This window comes from Lathamus discolor, chromosome 10 (genome assembly GCF_037157495.1).
Source record: "Lathamus discolor isolate bLatDis1 chromosome 10, bLatDis1.hap1, whole genome shotgun sequence".
Classification (NCBI taxonomy): domain Eukaryota; kingdom Metazoa; phylum Chordata; class Aves; order Psittaciformes; family Psittacidae; genus Lathamus; species Lathamus discolor.
The window spans coordinates 9490275-9508644 of record NC_088893.1 but is presented as its reverse complement, the minus strand read 5'-3'; the positions used below and the strand labels follow the sequence as shown (position 1 = coordinate 9508644).

Genomic DNA, 18370 nt, shown 5'->3' with positions numbered 1-18370 from the left:
GCCTAATGAGGATAACCAATTCAAGAGGAACTGCCGCAAGGATGAATGAATAATGAGAGAAAGAGGATGGGAGTTCCCTTCATCTGGACAGAGTAAGAAACAAGCCTGTGAAGGAAAAGAAAAACACATATGCTGGAGCTCTGCTCCAAGCAACAGACAGATGTGGACGTTCACTCACAGTTATAGGAGGCACCAACTGGTTTCAAAAGCATCATGAGGCCCAGGGTAGAGACAATGGTCGCTATAGACAGTGTACAAACACACAATGGCTTCACTCCAGGATCAACTCTGGGGAAAGACTTCTGACTGTCAACAACAGTCACTGCAACAACACACCTTACTTACAAAAGGGTCAGTACCTCTGCATCACCCACGAGCTCCTGCACCATAAAAGAAGTAATGCTTCCTTGAAATAAGAACTTCCTAGAAACCAAGTTTACCTGAGCAGATTCTCTTTTGTGTAGCCCAGGAACTGAACTGAAATGAGAATATCTTTTCTTTACAGTAATAAAAATGCAAATGGCAAAATAAAAACTAATAAATGCTACCTTCTATTTAATGGCAGAGTGCCGCTCTACACCTTCTGCCATTTGAAGAAATACTTGCTGACATGGCCCTCCTGTGACTGCAGTGCCAGAGAAGGCACCATGGCAAGGGAACGCAACTCAGTGTGAGGCATTTCTTCCCTAAATGAAGAAATACACAGTTACACTTACCTGCAATGGACAGACTTGTCTGACACTGTTCATGCTGCAGGAAAAGCCAGCCAAAGAACAGATGAGCAGGCAGTGTGCAGGTGTTGAAAGGCCCAGTACCTTTCCTATGCTTGTCTGGTCGCAGTGAGATCAGCTCAGCCCAGCAGGGCTGGGAGGCCCTGATCTCACACTCACCAACTGCGCTGGAATCACGTCTGCAAGGGGCAGCAAGCTCTTCCCAGGACATCCACCTTCCTCCTTTAACTGGGACTTAGTGCATGCACCTCAGTGGCAGCCACAGAACAGAGCCATCAGCGCTTCTTTGTCTCTACAATGTACACAAAACCTTTTCTTGCTGATTTACACAAGAAAAAGAGAAGTTTTTTCCTATTGCTTGTTGGGAAGCATCTGGCTGATTGAGCATGAGTTGGTATCTTTTATCCACTGTGGTGAAAGGTAAGGTCGGATAGAGACTTGTCCACATGACAGACTTCCAGCAGTGGACCAGTAACCTCAGTTCAATCGTTGTTTCATTCAGGAAAAGAAAAATAAATAAAAATAGCATAAATCCAAGACTTTTGGGTCAAGAACCAGTAAATCAAGAAAGTTACAACGTCAAAACATTATTCAACATCATTTCCCTTTAAAAGAGCACTGAAAAAAATCAAGGCTTTATTTGAATAAATGTTACACAACATTCTTTATCATTTACTTCTCAGCAAACCTTAAAGGGTGAATCATATTTTCCTCATTCAAGTCTACAAAATGAAAGAGGCATAGTGACCATTCAATATACAGACAAGAAGGTAGCACGGAGCAAAGCTTAAATATTAAGCAACTAAAGCAAAAAAGTGAAAAGCAATACATTACTGTAATTCTCTATCATTAGAATATCCCTGACAATTTCATTTCAAAATGAAAATCTGTTTTCAAACAAAATGGCTGCAATGCTTCCTGTGAAAACAAACGCAAATACAGTTAGCTACCTTGTCTATTTTTAGGCTATTTGCTTATATACCCATATTCTCCAATGCAGAGACCTGCATCTCTCTTAAATGTATTCTTTATATTTCAGCTGCTGTGCACAAGTGCTCACAAGGTGAGGAAACGAGAGCACTGGTTAAGAGTCAGATGTCACACAGGCAGGCACTACTGGCTTCTACTTACAACATCAATCAGTTTTCAATCCAATGTGCAATAACCCTGCTATTACAGTCCTGGGCCTTTTTCCTGAGCAGAAACTGTTTTGTGCCATGTTGTTTGGTGGCTTCTTTTTTGTTTGGTTGGTTGGGGGTTTTTTGGTGGGGGGTAAAAATGCCATTTATTAGGCTAAGACCTTTATTCATTGTCAGTACAATCAGGGTTTGGTCTCTGGAGGTGAAAGGCTGGCACATACATGGCATCAAATTGCCTCCCCTTTCCTTGTAGAACAAACATTAATCTCAGATTCAGAAAAAAAAATCTTTGTGGTTGATTATGAAAAATGGTACAATTTGAGCCTACCGCACAGCTTTGTACAGCTCGTTTGTAAGAAGCAGGCTTAAGTATTCAATTGCTGGCTTTAGAAATAAAGAATTTGCCTCTGAAAAACAGAAACTGAACCAGGACGAAGCATGAATTGATTCCCCTACCATGGATTTAGATGCCTGTTGCAGCCTCTCACTTCCCTGCTCTCTGATTGTTTAACAAGTATAAACCTGTTGCCAATATCAAAACCAAATGATAGAGTTGTCTGAACCCCAAATTCTATGGGATTAATTTAGGTTCCATAGTGAAGGCTATGAAACTGTCTTTGTGCTCATACAGACACCTCTCAGAAAGGTGTCTCTGTTTTTCAGTGAGCTAGACAAAGACACTATTTTCTCCAATCGAATCAGGGTATTAGTAAAGAGGAAGAGTTTACTACAAGTCTTTTCACTTGTATAGAACCAGAAATTTGACTTTTCGTAGATTATGTGCACATTTCCATTTCTTCAAAACAAATAGTTGTTTCCCCAGGTTGTATCATAAAACCCCTGCTAAGAACTTTGTAAGAAATGATACTGCTGAGAAAGTGTGCACACAATGTCAAATAAGTAGTGACAAATAAATTACTATTTAATAATTCAATATTTCAGCAGTGTGTCCAGCATTCACAAGCTCCACTGAAATAAGTCTTACCAAACACCTCTGGGGGAGGGGAATAAAATGGATAAAACCCACTGGGTTCCTTTGTTTTTGATTTACAGCTATTCAAAGGAGTCAATGCAACTCAGCTCAACAACCACCAGCAACACTAATAAACCCTTTGCTCTACTAGTTACCTATCTGAAAAATATTTATGTCAAAAGAAAAACAATAACCCATGATTCGAGATAGAAATGCCATTCCATTTGATCACTCTCCATTCATGATTCCCATCTTGTTATGGTATTATAAGCAAAATGCTGCTCTCTGCGTTGTAGCCCTTCTTAACGTTATTCCACAATCCTCAATTCCCTAAGTGTTACAATAGCATAAATAAAATGCAACCATATTCACACAGAAGGAGCTTTCCCATAATACAGAGATACATGGAGTTTGTGGTCACTGTCCCTTCCATCACCTCTATGGGAAATATTGGTCTCATATAGCAGGACTGTTCATATTTTACAATACAATTGGTTTTGGACATGCTTTTGATCACAGATCACAGCTCTGCTAACACCTGCACTAAATACTAACTAAGCCTCATAGAATGGAAAATTGCAATGCTAAAGTTAAGAATTAAAAGAAAAGCTCAAAAGTTACAGTCAACTTCCCAGGCAATTGGCTCCATCACTGGCACCTATCAAAACATACAAACGTGACTGTCACATTACAAAAAACCCCAGTTATTTGCAGTGATTCTTCATACTAATAATTCAAGTGGTTCCTTGCATGTAAGTGTCAGAGTCTTTCATCATTTCATGCGTCATTTATTGCAAAAAAGTTTTATAAAATATTTCCTAACATCTTTTTAAATTTTAAAGAAAATGTACATTAGGTACAGGTACCCTAGCAGGGTGCAAGGGGCTTTTAACAGATTCACCCCCTTTCCCCTTCAAAAAACGTTTACTACTTGGTGAAGATTTCAGAGGAAAAATAGGACAATTCAGTCTCAGATTTCTTTCAGTCCTGATGAGCTGGTGCTCTTCGTGGCAGTGTAGTGAGGTTCCATAAAAACAGCAGTTGACTAGTGTCTCTGAGCTGAAAAGGGGAGAGAAAGGGAAAATGGTTAAATGCCTTCCAGTACATATTGCAAAAGTAGGTAAGCAAAGCGCCCAGAAAAGTTACCAGTTCACCTGCTTTGTGCATTGCTTGCAGAAGACAGTGAAAATCTTTACATTATCACAAGACACGCACAAGTGAACAATCTCCTCAGTCGACTGGAGTTGTAGGAGGAGCTCCCATACCGATCCATGTTCTATCTCACCCCGTTTCAGCATCCAGAGAGAATTTTTAAAGATGTTTAAAGATTGCTGACGAAGGAGGGGATTAATATACAAAGTCTACACAATGCTGCATAATTCGCAATACAAAGCTAAATCTGACACTGTAATGGCATTCCAAATGCAAGACCAAAGTGTGCATGAGAGCACTGAAGTATAAACCTGCTTACTGTGGTTTTTCAGCATTATTGCTTATGTTTTCCCATTTCCTCCACAGAAGTGCAATAAAATGATGATAAAGCAGACAGAAGCAGTCCAAGTAATAACTGCTGCATGAGACCACCACCAGTCAGTACCCATTTGGGGTAGCACAGAATCAGCACAGCCTGCACTAACCTGCCTCTTATGCAGGCTGGAGAAAACATTGCTCCGGAATAACCCACATTGGAGGAGATCTCTGGAGATCATCTGCTCCAGCCCTTTTATTCAAACCACACAGGAGAACAAAATAGGTTCCAACAGGACCAGGCCAGCCTGGCTGATTCCTTTTACCATCCTGTTGAGCTTTTGGCTGCTAGGATTATTTGAAAGGTATGTACACATTTTCCTGCAGTGACAACAGCATTCTGAGGAACACAACTGAATTTTAAAAAAGACTTGTAATATTGTCAGGAAAATCCTGAAGTTCTTTCTAAACAGACCATTATTCTGAGTAATATCCAAAATAACTACAAAAAAGGACAAGTAGGAGAGAGGATTTTGTGGAAAGGCTCCTACCACAAGACAAAGGGGTAACTATGGAGTTTCTCAATTGCTCAGCCTCTCTCTGTGCCACAAAAGGAAAACATAAACCACAGAAACCCATTTTATATCCAATGCAAAGCAGTATAATTAAAATAGGAATGAAATTTTGGAAAAGTTGGAACAGAGCAATGACGGCTAATTATGAAATTTAAAAGATCCAGGCAAAGATGCACTGAGCTGCTATCGGCTGACAGTACACTAGCATGCACTCATTCCAACACCCAATGGGTCTTCATTTGGGTATATATCAGAACTGATAAATAATTAAACCTATTTTAGCTATGGTCCACTCCAAGATGCATGAGATAAACCTGCAGAGGCTCTACAAAGAGAAGGATGTAGACGAAGTCCCACTGTATTCAGTAGTACTTACTGTTGGTGCAGGTAACTAAACACCACAGTATTCCAGGCTGCAAAACAACCAACACTGGGCTTCTCAGAGATCTTCCTGCTCATGGTTTCCTTGTTTTAGGCACTAACACTTCATTTAAAAGACTAAAATGTTGCTAAATTCTTTCCCCATGTTACTTTTACACATCAGCAAAGGCAGAAGGCTTGTGCCTACAACCACCAGCAGCAGATGAGCTGCCCACAGGTACATCCTACAAAGATGCAATCCGCATAGCAAAAATGTTTGAGGATTGCTGGTTTAGGAGACAAAAATATATAGTTTTTAATTTTATTTCTGCTTTACTTTTACATTATACCTGTCAAGTTATTTAATCTGATCATGTAATGCAAATTTCAAGAAGCAAGCCTAAAGATTAACTTAGGGCGGATCTTTTCAATAAAATATATATCAATCCTGACCTATGGCAGTAAAAACCCAGTTAACAGGAATACAGAACTGAGGATGGTTAACTTCCTTGCCTGCTTGAATTCTTTCTGGGTGTACTATTTCTGCTTTCCAGAAAACAGCATACCATGAAAAGATGCTAAAAACACTCAGAAAAATGAGGTATCAACTTTTTTTGAGCTTGAAGTAGGCTTTACTGGCAAAATTTAACTACAACGCATTTAGCAAACAAAGTAGCAGACAGCAAAACAAAGTGTCTACCTATGCAAACACTGTGCTGCCCACTGGAGAACTAACTCTGTGCTCAGAGCCAGACTAATGCCATGAAAACAAAGTAGCTACTCCGAGTAAGTGGAAACTGAAGCAATGGATTAGAGTTCATGAGGACTATGATCCTTCCTCATTTTTTAGTGAAAAAAAAATAAAGACAATCTTAGGGCACTACCTATTCAATATGAATAGCATTTTACATCCATTGTGCAATGCAGCCTGTGATAAACCCGTTTTTTCATATCCTGAGAAATACAAATAACTGTGCCAGCAAGGCACAGAACTTGCCACGGCAGCAATACAACTGCAGCAAATCCAGGTCATCATCACTTTCTTCCATGTCTTAGATTTGCCTTGCTGTCTAAAATGCAAAACCCACCAGCTATTCCTCCCTTTTTTAGGGCATGACTCAGATGAAACACCAGTTTTCCCCTCCAGGTAAAAACCATAAAGATGAGATTGTGCCTTCTTTTGGCTTTGTGTCTTCACACAAAACTGCGCATACACACTGCATTTGTTATGGCTGAGCTACCAAGAATTCCTTTATTATAGTAAGTAAATTTGCTTAAAAGAGAAGCAGATGACTCACAGTTGTGGAGTATGTTGGAGTTTCTTTGTATTTTGCTTCTCATTCTTCATTACAAGTACTACAACAGCTATTCCTAATTAGTCCCTCACACAGTCTTCACACTGAAATTCAAAGCCCTCTTGCCAGTGGCATTATAATCTTTGTTGAAGTGATTATAGGATGGAAGAAAGCTGAGACAACAGAAGGTGAAAGAGCAAAGGGACCAGTTGCTCTCATGGATGTTATGATTTGAAGGCAAAAACCCAGGGTAAAAAGTAGATTAAAAAATATATGTTTAATTGTTTAAAGAGAGCATTTCCAACTATTGCAGAATCTCATTATTCTAACACGTACACTTCTTGCCTGCATGTTTGGCAAAAATAATGAATATGAAAGAGTTTGTGTGGGAAACTTTGCATTGCCACATTGAAGTTGGCCTCAGATTGCTGCACAGATTTAGCCTAGACCAGTGAGCAATAACCTCGGGCTAGATTGCTATAAGGTATGAAAACTGATTTGGGGATCTCTGGCCTGCCCAGTTAAAATATAATTGGTTTTACGTTGTTTAATTTGGATCAACAGCAGTATTTTGTATAGAAAAGGTTTAAGGCAAGTATACAAGATTAGGTTCAGATATAGTGACTGAAAAATAAAGCCACACATGCAGTCACATATCTTATTCTCCTTGTATTGTGGAGGAACATTTCTTACCCTGCGGATTTCCCTGGTGTGAACCATGTGGAGCCGGGACTGGTGACCCAGAGAACAAAAGGTACAGAGTAAAGTTACAACAAAGGCTGTAGTGTCCCTGGGTCCTCACAGACAGCACTTCTACCCCTGCAGGCTGCCTGTGTCAGCTCAATATCCATGTCATAAAATTCCCCGGCCCCTGTGAACGCAGCAAGTTGTCTGTTTTATCAGTCACACAGTGAGTTCATTCCCCTTGTGTAACCCACGATTTGCAGGTGAGGGATGCCAAAGCCTATTTCTGAGGGTACAGCTCTCCCATGATGTACAGTAAACTCACAGCAGCCTGGGCCCTGCTTTGAAGCAGTTTCATTCAACTGCTAGAGACTATGGACTCACCGTAACTTACCACCAGTAACAAAACTCAGTGTGTGTGTTAGGATGAGCACTGACTTATGGCCTTTCACCACTGATGTCATCAACATCTGTCCCACTCTACTGCATTTTATACAACCACTTTCCTGGGAGTCACCCCTGTAATGCGGGTTCCAACTTTAACATGAGCATTTTCATGATCCTGTGTATTTGCTGCTGTCAAAAGAGCAGCAGTGTTTTTGAAAAGCTTTTTTTCCTTTTCAAAGGAAAAGCAGGAAGACAACAGGCAGCCATCAAGAAGAAGAAAAGGCAGCCTAGAAGGACAAGGAAAATAAAACCAGCAGTACCTCCCATCACATACTGTGAAAGGGAAGACACGCAGTTCTTAGTTACAGTAACACATATGCAACTTCTTTAGGGGACTAATACATTGCCTATATGCAAAAGTACGTAACAGAATAAACAGCACATGCTATTTTACTGCTATGGGTACTAGTTAGGGGTTGTTGAAATAGGTTTCTCTTCCAGATCATGAAGTACTAAAAGCCAGCAGAACTGCTGCATTCTTCTACAGCCCAAGACAGTGTTCAACAACAGGGCCCCATCTACAAAGAAAACCAAGGGCAGTAACACTTTCTTTAGCTTACATGCCTAATTCCCTGAAACATGTAACACAGTATCAAGAATTAGGTCCCTAAATCCTTCCAACACTTGAAAAATCTCCAGAAAATATCTTTTTTTTCCCCTCAAAACCTAATCAAATATTGCTTTAAAATCCTGAATCACTGCAGAAGTACAATTAAACACCAGCGCTTCCGACAGCCAAACAAAAATCCTAAATGCTACTAAATAAAAAATGATGCAAATTTAGCATTTAAGTAAATATTTGCTTTGAAATTTAACTCTTTAGTGACAAAGCAAGCACCCTCTTCCCCTTTATGCACCTGTTAAAAACAGGCAAAGGCAATTCTGTCATCAGAATTATGCTGTGTTTTTGTTACAGAATCTTTTAGTGGTGATAAAAAGCTAGGGAGCACGCAGCTTGCCATCCAGATCACAGATTCACAGCATATGGCCAGCATGTATATGAATATTTCTTATTTCTATTGCATATTCGACATCAAAACCATTAGTAAGCAAACATGAAAACTGACCTAGATCTATTAAAAAAACCAACCCCACACCACACTAATTCAAAGTTAACGTGTTACCTAAATGATGTCATCCAAACATGATTTTCCACAGAAGAGGCCTCAGGGAGGAGATGCAGTGCAGCTTTACCACATGTGGAAGCTAAGAGTGTGGTTCAAAGGCCATACTTCCAGTATACCAAGCATTATTCCTGCGTGACTGAACAGGACGCAGGAGGCTGAATCCCTCATTTTATTTCTACAAAGATTCTATTTTTCCAAAATCAAAATTGTTAATAACAAAATTACAGAAAACAGAGCTGTGATAGGGTCAGGACAGATCATCTAATCCATCGCATGCCCAACCGCAGGATGAACATAACCCACTCCTGACAGAGGTTAGTCACATCTATTGTCTTTAAAAAACTGTAATTACAAAACCGAAGCAACTCTCCAAACAAGACCCAGGGTTCCACTGTAAGAACTGGAGTAAATATTCTACTGCCCAATCTTAACTCCCTATCTTGTAATTTTAAACATTCCTTCTTGTCCTAGTCACAACTAAACAGAGCGTTTGCCCGTGCACCTATCCCGCTGGCAGTTACAGACCTGGTATATTCTCAGTTCCAATAGTCCTTTCTTCCTTCTCTGGACTGAAGAATAAAATCACTGGCATAGAAACTACGTTACAGTTGTTTAAAACATGCATGGTCCTGATGCTGAAAATAATTTGTCAAGCATGTAGCCCAGGTAATTCCCACAGATACATTTCTCTTCATTCACTGAATGAGCAAAGCCCGAATTTAAACTTGCAACAGGAGATCACAGTTTGTTCCCTGCACCAAGGTATACCTGCAGCCTGTGTTGTTGACATCATCCCCTTGGACCACAGGTAGGTGTGTAGGTAGAGAAGACCAAGGACTACACACCTCCACCGGCACAAGCACAGGAAACCAGTTTTCAGCCCTGTGTGTACAGAAACTATGCGGGAAGGTTATGCAGGCACACAAGACCATCTCTTATTCCCATTTGTCTCCCTACTGGATATGCAAGGTGGCTCAGCTCTTCTCAGGTAGGAAAGTCCTGGTCTTACCAATGACATTCATTTCCATGAAGCGGCTTATCCTACTTCATGCCAAGAATGTTAATTGCTTTTTCTTGGGGAAAAAAACCAGACCCACGGATTTGAGTTCCCTCCAACTGGTACCTGGCATTAAGCTTGCCAGCACTGCCCCAGGGAGAGTCATCCCCAGCTGCCAAATCTGGTAGCAAACAACAAAACCGTTCAGGGAAAAAGCGTGATAGCAAGCTAGTCACCAGATCACTGTCTCCATAGCCATGCCTGGGAACTGCTATTTTGCCGGGTATTCACAGAAGGGCAGTTGTGTCACAGTTTAAGATAAAAATTCATAACTTAATCTAAATCAGACAATTGGTATACACATCCCAGGTGTTATGGGGAAAAGGCGGAAATGTATGAGTAAATCATAGGGAAGTATAAGCTGCTATTGGGATATAAAAATTAAAAATCAATAATCAGAAATATTTCTAAGGGGAAAAAAACAATGCCATTCAGTAAGTTTTGTAAAGCCTCATTCTTACCACTGATGTCAGAGAAAGATTAGTTCAAATTAGAAGAGGTGCATGGAAACTCCAGTAAGATGAGAGGGAACAGAAAAGCCATCTTACAAGGGGATCTTCTTCTATCTAAATGGCCACGCTCTATAAATACACTAATAGGACGACACCATAGGAGGGAACTATTTAAAATACAAAGTTGTTACAAATAACACTAGCTGAGGTATTATAAATGTTGAATAGGAACATGTCGTCTTAACTACTGAGGACATGTATCAAGTTTCTTCCCATTACATATTAAGAATAATTTGAAGCTGAATACTTACATTCACATTTCACAAGCTTGGATCTAACAGACCTTTAGGTAGTTTCACAGCTACTACAGAACTTTTCAATGCTACAGCCACTACCCGTCTTCATGTTAAACATGGATGATCTCTTATCCCTACAGTCATGTCAGAAGCAGCTTTAAGGTGGCTAGTAAAACTTTCAAGTTTGTTTTTAAACACTACCCCTGCATTCCTACCAAATGGCTTACAACACAAAATATGGCCATTTTACTGTCCTTTACACATAAACTCCCTCAACTTCCAGTTCACAGTCTTCACCTACAAGTCACTGTAGTAATTCCACTGCATCAGATGAATTTGCTTATTCCTACAGGCATTTATTAGAATTATAAAGAGGAGATGAACTGAAATAACCTTCCACTGATTGTCAGCCTCCTCCTTTCCAGAATTCTTCAGCCAAGAAGGCAGCTCTATTTTTTCCACTGTACTTTGGAGAACATGCATAAGGACAGATGATAATGCTCCTAAGGACTAGCTACTAAGATCTATCTTTTGAAAACCATGTTCCTATTCTTCTCTGACAACTTTAGCAAGAGCTTATAAAAGACAAATGGAAGTGAGTTTTAGGACTTGAGAGTTAACTAGAAACAAACCTAAGGCCAGCAATGTAGAAAGCAACTCGTACCCCTTCCTCACCTGTGCTATTTCTTAAATCACATTTAGAAGCTACTCAATAAAAAAAAGAGAAGTATTTTATAACATGCTGAAAAAAAAAGTCTTCTCAGCCTTGTATAGATGACCTAAATTACCCTCACTAAACACACCTCTCCTGCTAAGGTTGGATATGTAGGTTTCAAACTAAAGATAGCACTGTCTAACAAAAAAAACCCAACCCACCACCACCATATAATGAAACTCTATTATCTTATTTAAGCATTGACATAAAATTGCAACTCTGACTAGAAAAATAACAAATATTTGTTCAATTTCCTGTGGAACTCCAATTCAGACACATACAATCATTTCTCATTTGCTTCTAGCTTCACTCATAAAGTGATCACACCTTCCAAAGCTCCTTTTAAAAGAAAACTTTAAGTTTTGGTATAACTACTCTCTCCCAAACCATTTTAACTGAAGCTAAAGATCTTCAAAGAAAAAGTAGGCTTGTGTTACAAACTCATCAATGCCCATCACGTTTTCCCCCTGAACTGAAAGACCATGCATCTTCAACTACACTGAGGAATCTCCTCAACTTAAAAAGACATCATTTGGAATTTTGTATATTAAGCTGATGGAAAACTAAAAGTCACTCTACTGATGCTTGTCTTCTCCAGACACAGGCTGCTCGCAACAGTTGCACAGCTTAATTACACAGATGCACTATCCTGGCACCGCACAGGCATGCTCTGTCACCAGTTATTTGACAAGTCATTTAAACTGTCAGGCTAACACTGCCATGGTAGATGTGAATCCAATGCAAGAACAGCAGCGCACGCTCAAGGTGTAGGCATTGTTGAGAGCACATAGGCACATAAAAGCATGGCAGTTTTTTGCAGTTTACAGCTAAAGTAGCACTTAGCTTTGTCTAAGTCTACAAAGCTAATTGCCAGGGAGCATCCATAGTGCCATAACCAAAGTTACCTATTGTTATCAGATTTTACATTAAGCCCAGTATTTTTTCCACAGTAACTTGGGTTTTAAACTGGGTTATAGCTAGTGTTAGCTATTCCAGAATGAAAAGAAAATCACAGTTGAGTACGAGTAGGATATTTTCAACCTAACATAAAACACGGTGGTGTAAAAAAATAAAACTGTTTTGAGACCTGCTAAGTCTGAAGTGATAACACACATTCACTGCAAAACTCGAGAGACTTCTTAAAGACAGATCAACTACAAAACAAACCTAAGATAAAACAATCTAAGAAACCCCTTTCGTACCTGTTACTCTAGCATTTCACCAGTGAACTCCTGAGCAAACTGACTATGTATGCTTTAGTCCTATTCTTACTGTATATGAGATAAGAGTACAAAGCTTCCACGTCCATTTAAAGAAAAGTTAACAATGTAAATATTGATTTCACCACTACTTGGCTCAGAACTACTTCTCTTGAGCTTCAGAAACTCAAGGAACTAGTGTAGACATCTAAATCACATTATATGGGTTCTGGACTTCAAAAAGCAGACTTGCTCTAATAACAAAGTACAGCTTATTTAAGTTTCTGTTTGCAGGAAAGAATACAGAGAAGTGGAACAGGATTATTTTTTTTCCCAATTGCTTTTTCCACCTTTTGAAATTTATTGTGTGTTTATCACATTCAAAAAGCATTGACCAGTGAGGGGTTTGGGTAACTGTTAGAATGCCAAAGTAAAGCTGGTGTATTTGGAAGCTTAATTAGCACCTAACAGAGATGACTGTAAACTTGAACAGCCATGTACTTGACACTTTAGACTTCCAATAGTTCTGTGGGCACAACAGAATAATTTGAAAAGGTAAAAAGAAACTGAATGCTTTGGAAACACCAGACAGTATCATGGACATATGAAATTTAAATTAAAAAGATTTTAAGGGTTTGATGATTAAATCCTTACCCCTGTTTTCACATCTGTTTAAAATCTAGTTTCAGTCTAAGCTTAAGTTTTTACATGTCATGATTGCCTACGTGGGCAATTATGGAAAAAACAGGATGAAAACTGCTTTGGGATGAACGCTGAGAGATTCTTCACAAGGCATTGCAAGGCTGAAACAGGAGTGGGTTGGAGAGGAGACAGTAATTCAGTAATTCACATGGTCAGATAAGGACCAAAACTAGAAGGAAAAAAAATAATAAATGTAAAGTCAGTTGCATGAAAATGCCCCAACACTGAGCAAAAGACATGCAAAAGCTGCAGCACCAGTGGAGAGTGGGTCTGATTAGGTTTTGACAGCTGGGAGAAAACTGAAAACATTTCCCCACTGTGTAAGTGACATTATCCACAGTCTTCATTCAAATATATGGGACAAAATCTAATTAAGGGAGAAATTTGATAAACTTTACAGAAAGCCCTTTACAGAGCCAGGTTTGAAACCAAAGGGACAGATGATTGCTTCATCTCAAAATTAAGACTGAAATATACCAATAGTACTTTACAGCAAGCAGTTATCTTTAAGAATGCGTGAAAAAGGACAATTTACTTTTTAAAAGGGTGTCCTCAAAATCCGGCATACAGATAAAGTACTCTAACATCCTGGATTTTTTTTTTTTTTTCCAAAGCTTTTTGAGAAACACACACAAATAATTCAGATTTAGTCAATTTTATTTACAGTTTGTTTTTTTACATTGCAGAGCATTACACAATTACATATTCTCATTTTCTGACCTGCAAACAGATACCTTAAACGGAAATATTAAAAAAAAAATAAAAATGAAGTTAGATACATCCAAAAAATGCAACAATTACACATCTGACAATTCACAAAGTGTAATTTACTAGGACGTATCCTAAGAATTTAGGAACAACCAGTCAGGAGAAAATCTGACCAATTTCAGCAATCAATTATTTACACATTCAAAACAAAGCCTCTCTTAATCTAAACCTCCAGGCAAATGGCCTGAAAGATTTCTTCAGGAAGAAAGACCAGAAGTTATGATTCACACCTATGCAGCATTAACAGCCCTTGATCCCAAATACTGAGCGACTTCTCAGCTTTGTCTTAGAGCTACAGGCATCCCTCTCAGCTTTTCAGACCCTGAAGTGTTATATTTGTGCCCCCATGTGCATAGAAAGGTTGAGTGTTTAAGTGGTCACTACGATAAAACCCCATTTAATCTGGTCTTTAAGTTACACAAATTCCTCTTCCTTAAAAGTTTCAGCAAGCCTTCTAACGCCATTTAAACTGGCCAGTGTAGACTGGGGCATGCCTGCCTAAGATGTTTAAGCACGCTTTGAACCAATTTGCACTGGCCAGACTAAATACATTAGAGACTACTTAAAATAATCTTTAAAGACCATTTAGACAAGGCTTACATTTCTACACTTCCCTGATGGGCCACCTAATTAAAACAAACAAAGAAAAAAAAGTCACAGCTACTACTTTCATCCCTTGTGTTAACCTTTTGTCACACAGCAACTAGTTATATACTGGGTAGAAACTACTAAAAAATTCCCTGCAAATAAGCTGCCTTTCAGCTGAGGCTATGGCTCCTATGCATTGGGTGTTTGAGGAGGTTTTTCTTATTTAAAAAAAATTCTCACTTGAAAAATACTGAAGTTCTTACTTTCGGCTAATTTTGATTGCATGTTCAATTTGTTTAACTGTCAAGAAACCGCTACAAATGGAACAACTTTAGTATAAAAAGAGCAGTCAACCGAGTGCAACTTCTGACTTGGCAAGTCCTTCATGGTACTTATCTAACTAGGCTATGAATTTTGTGGAGCCTCCAGATTTCTTGCCTACCTTACTTTCCATGCTCACGTTTCAAACTGTGTCAGCAGGGCCCGAACTTCGGGAGTCAGCTGCTTAGCAGCTTTAGCTGCCTCTGTGACGGCCTTGCGGTAAAGACCCTTTCTCTTCTTATTAAAGCGCAACTGGAAGCTTTCTAAAAAGGGGGATAGTTGTGCAAGAGCAAGAAAAGATGTTGTTGTGGAGCCAAACCATGAGATACGAGCCTCCTGTCGAACTAAAAGGCCATTATCTTTCCGGCTCACAGTTATGGTAAGAATACGGGCTGGCCACCAAGGGAAGCCATAAATCTTGGCCCAAACAATGTCCCCTACACATACAGTCCTGCCATCTGGTGTAACACATTTAGAGACGTTTTTGGAAAAGACTTCTGTTTTCAAGGAATTACTGAGCTTTTTCTCTTCCTTTGAAGAAGAGGAGGAGGAGGAAGGTGCATGCATGCTGCCTGGAGGAAAATCAAAGCTTTCAGTAGAGCTACACTCAGAGTTGGTAGACTTCAAATCATCTGTGCTATCACTACTACAAACTGATGCACTGGAAGAGTCAGATTTCTTTTGATTAAGGGTCATGTAAACCGTTATATTGCTTTTGCTGCCTCTCTTGCCCAATGTCTGGTGTTCATCCTGATCAACAGTTACATGCACTTCACTTGTGTCCTGAACCTCACTGCTGGCCTCTTCAGGGCCTTCTGAGGGGCTCTGATTTTCTGAAGGGGCCTCACCTGCTGAGCGGGTGGAGGAGCAGCGAGACTGGGGCTTAGTTGCCATCTTGCCACTCCGTATTTTCTCAAGTCCTGTCTTGAGAGAAGAGTCATTTTCTTCATTCCGATACCTTTGTGGCTTTAAACGCAATCGGGGTGGGAGGGAACCTGAGCTGGTGTTCTGAAGACGCCGTGTGAAGTGGACCTTTGAATGTGCATTTTTGGAAGAGGAGGTTGCACTCTGCTTCTTTTGTGCCTTTTCTTTGGCCATTTTCAAGACTTCCCGAGCTTTCGCATGATCCATGTTTTTGCTCTGGAGAACTTTTTTTGTATTTAACTGCGCTTTTGAAGTATTTGCTTGTGCGGAAACTTTAACTACTCTGCTTCTGCTGTGGGCAATATTTGAAACCTTGACCACAGCATTCCTTTTCTGGCTTTCATTTTGGCTTTTTCCATCCACTTTATGGTCAGTCTTAAGTTTTTTATTCACAGTAGTCACACTCTCATTTCTTCGTTTTTTGTTATCCTCATATTTTGAAGAGTCACTTGCATTGCCACCTTTTTTTATTTCCTTTTTTTCTGCAACAACACTGTTTTTACACTTGTCACATAAGACCTGCCGGGGTCGTAGTTTGATAGCATTCATGATAGAAGTGGGTTCCTCCCTGTACATTTTACGCTTGGGCCGCTTAATTTTCCGGGGTGGAGGCTGAGGTATTGACTGGTTATATGTGTCCCTGATAAACAAAGGAGGAGGATATGGCGCTCCCTCATGAAAGAGAGGAGGTGGTTTAGAAGTCCATAGGCTTTTAGCTATGCTAGGTTCTGATGGCTGTGTGAGAGAAGAGTCATCAGGGACTGCAGCATTAGATTCACACTTCACCTGTGCCTCATCTTGGAATGGTTTACTTTGGAGCTGCATGGCTTCAGGTTTATCCTTGTATTCCCTTTTCGGAAATATGGTCACAGGGATTCCATGGGGTCCAAACCTTAAAGAGAAAAAAAAAAACCCATAAAAAAAATTAAAGGTTTTGAGGGATCTTTTACTTCACTTATTAAAAAGCATTTGAAAACCTGTCCACATTATGTAGCCACGAAAGACATGAGTCCCAGGAAAACTAAAGCTTCATATGCAGCCTTACAGAAAGCTTGAAAAAGCAGGACACCAAACCCAAGTCAGTAGAGAATATGAAATGCATCAAAACAAGACACCTTGAAAATGTAATTAAAAAAACATCACCTAGAGACAGCAGTAAAAGAATTAACTTTGTACTTTTAAAAAATGCTCATAAGTATACAAACTACACACTCATCCCATCAACTCCAAACCTACGTAAGATTAATTTCCATTTTCAGTAAGTTTTATAAAATTCTGTTATCTTTAGCAAGGCACAACAGATCAAGTATGTTTCAGATTTAACTGAGGCAAATATGGGCTGCATCAATGCTTGCATTGAACAGGGAGTGCCCTCATTCTTCCTCCACAAAAGATTAGCACTTCATCACCTGATGCACTACAGCCACAAACTTGCTAGCCTATTAGTATGGGTTGCCTCCAGCAAAACTACCCTTTTTTTCAACAGAGTAGAAACCATTCATCCCTGGTTTATGAACAAACAATATTTAAAGCCTTTGTCTACTCTTCTCCAGACAGCTCTAGATCTCTGCTGCCCCATTTGACCCACACAGGACTACACAGCCTGATCAGAATGAAAAACCTCAGCATGATCTGCACATTAGCTCAGCTTTCCTACAGGAACAGGAATAGCCTGCTGCCTGACAGGTAACCAATACACTCTGCAAAGGGTTGTGCTACAGGAAATATTTTATCTGTTTGCAAGGTGCCTTGTCTGGAGAGGAAATCAAATGATAAATACATTCATTTTACAACAAGGTATCTTTTAATCCCCAACACAGGGTAGGAGGGATTATAAAAGCTTTAACCTTCCTTGTGTTCTACTCCACAACCAGCTGAGGTACTGGCTTCACACAGAGCTCTCACTAGGCTGCTCACTACTCTTGAGCTCTGTCTGACCCCAGCTCCATTACACACACTAGTGTTTAGCTTAGATTAGTTGGTATTTTAATAGTTTGACCTTACTGCAGTAACAACATGATAGACAAGATTGAAATTCAAATGCCAAATCATCCATTTTGATCACTAAACAAACACCATTATATTTATCTCACCCCATCTGACAGAAGGAAGTAATTACCCAAGATTTGTCCTCAGGTTAATGCTAGTTCATGTTGCACTGCAGCTCCTCAACTGCAACATCTTTTTAACTGACTGAAATTTATTTACAATCTACGCTTGCCTCTCAACTGAAGATAAATGCTGAACACTGGTTTATTTTCCATTCACACTCCAGCAAGAAACATGCAGTTTCTACAAGTGCTTACACGTTGGCTTTGTATCTTCAAAACTGGTTTTGAAAAAATGTCATATGTGTTAGATGATTTTTTACACTGTCACCAACAAGAGCCATCACATTTTTGTCCTTCTGCTTATCTGTTATGTCTCTTTTTACATTTAAAAACTGCAATTGAAGCAAACAACCCATCCAAGATTAAATTATCTATCCAGCTTGCACTTCATTACAAAAGAACAGAAAACTGTAGACAACCTAAGCAAGAGTCAACCAAA

The 18370-nt window shown here is 39.5% G+C and overlaps 1 protein-coding gene across 3 annotated transcripts in view; it reads right to left on the bottom strand.

Moving 5' to 3' along the window:
* Positions 1–1350: 1350 nt before the first annotated feature.
* Positions 1351–18370, bottom strand: part of PWWP2A (PWWP domain containing 2A) — a 28482-nt gene continuing 11462 nt past the window's right edge. Inside the window, exons 2-3 of one of the 3 annotated variants that reach the window (XM_065690483.1) lie at positions 15745–16712; positions 1351–3902 (exon numbers count right to left, since the gene is read on the bottom strand). In XM_065690483.1, coding sequence (XP_065546555.1) covers positions 3889–3902; positions 15745–16712 — 982 coding nt within the window. In that variant the 3' untranslated portion in view covers positions 1351–3888. Of the gene's footprint in view, positions 3903–6972; positions 7273–13858; positions 16713–18370 lie in introns of those variants that run through there. The other 2 variants (XM_065690482.1, XM_065690481.1) reach the window with 2 other exon arrangements.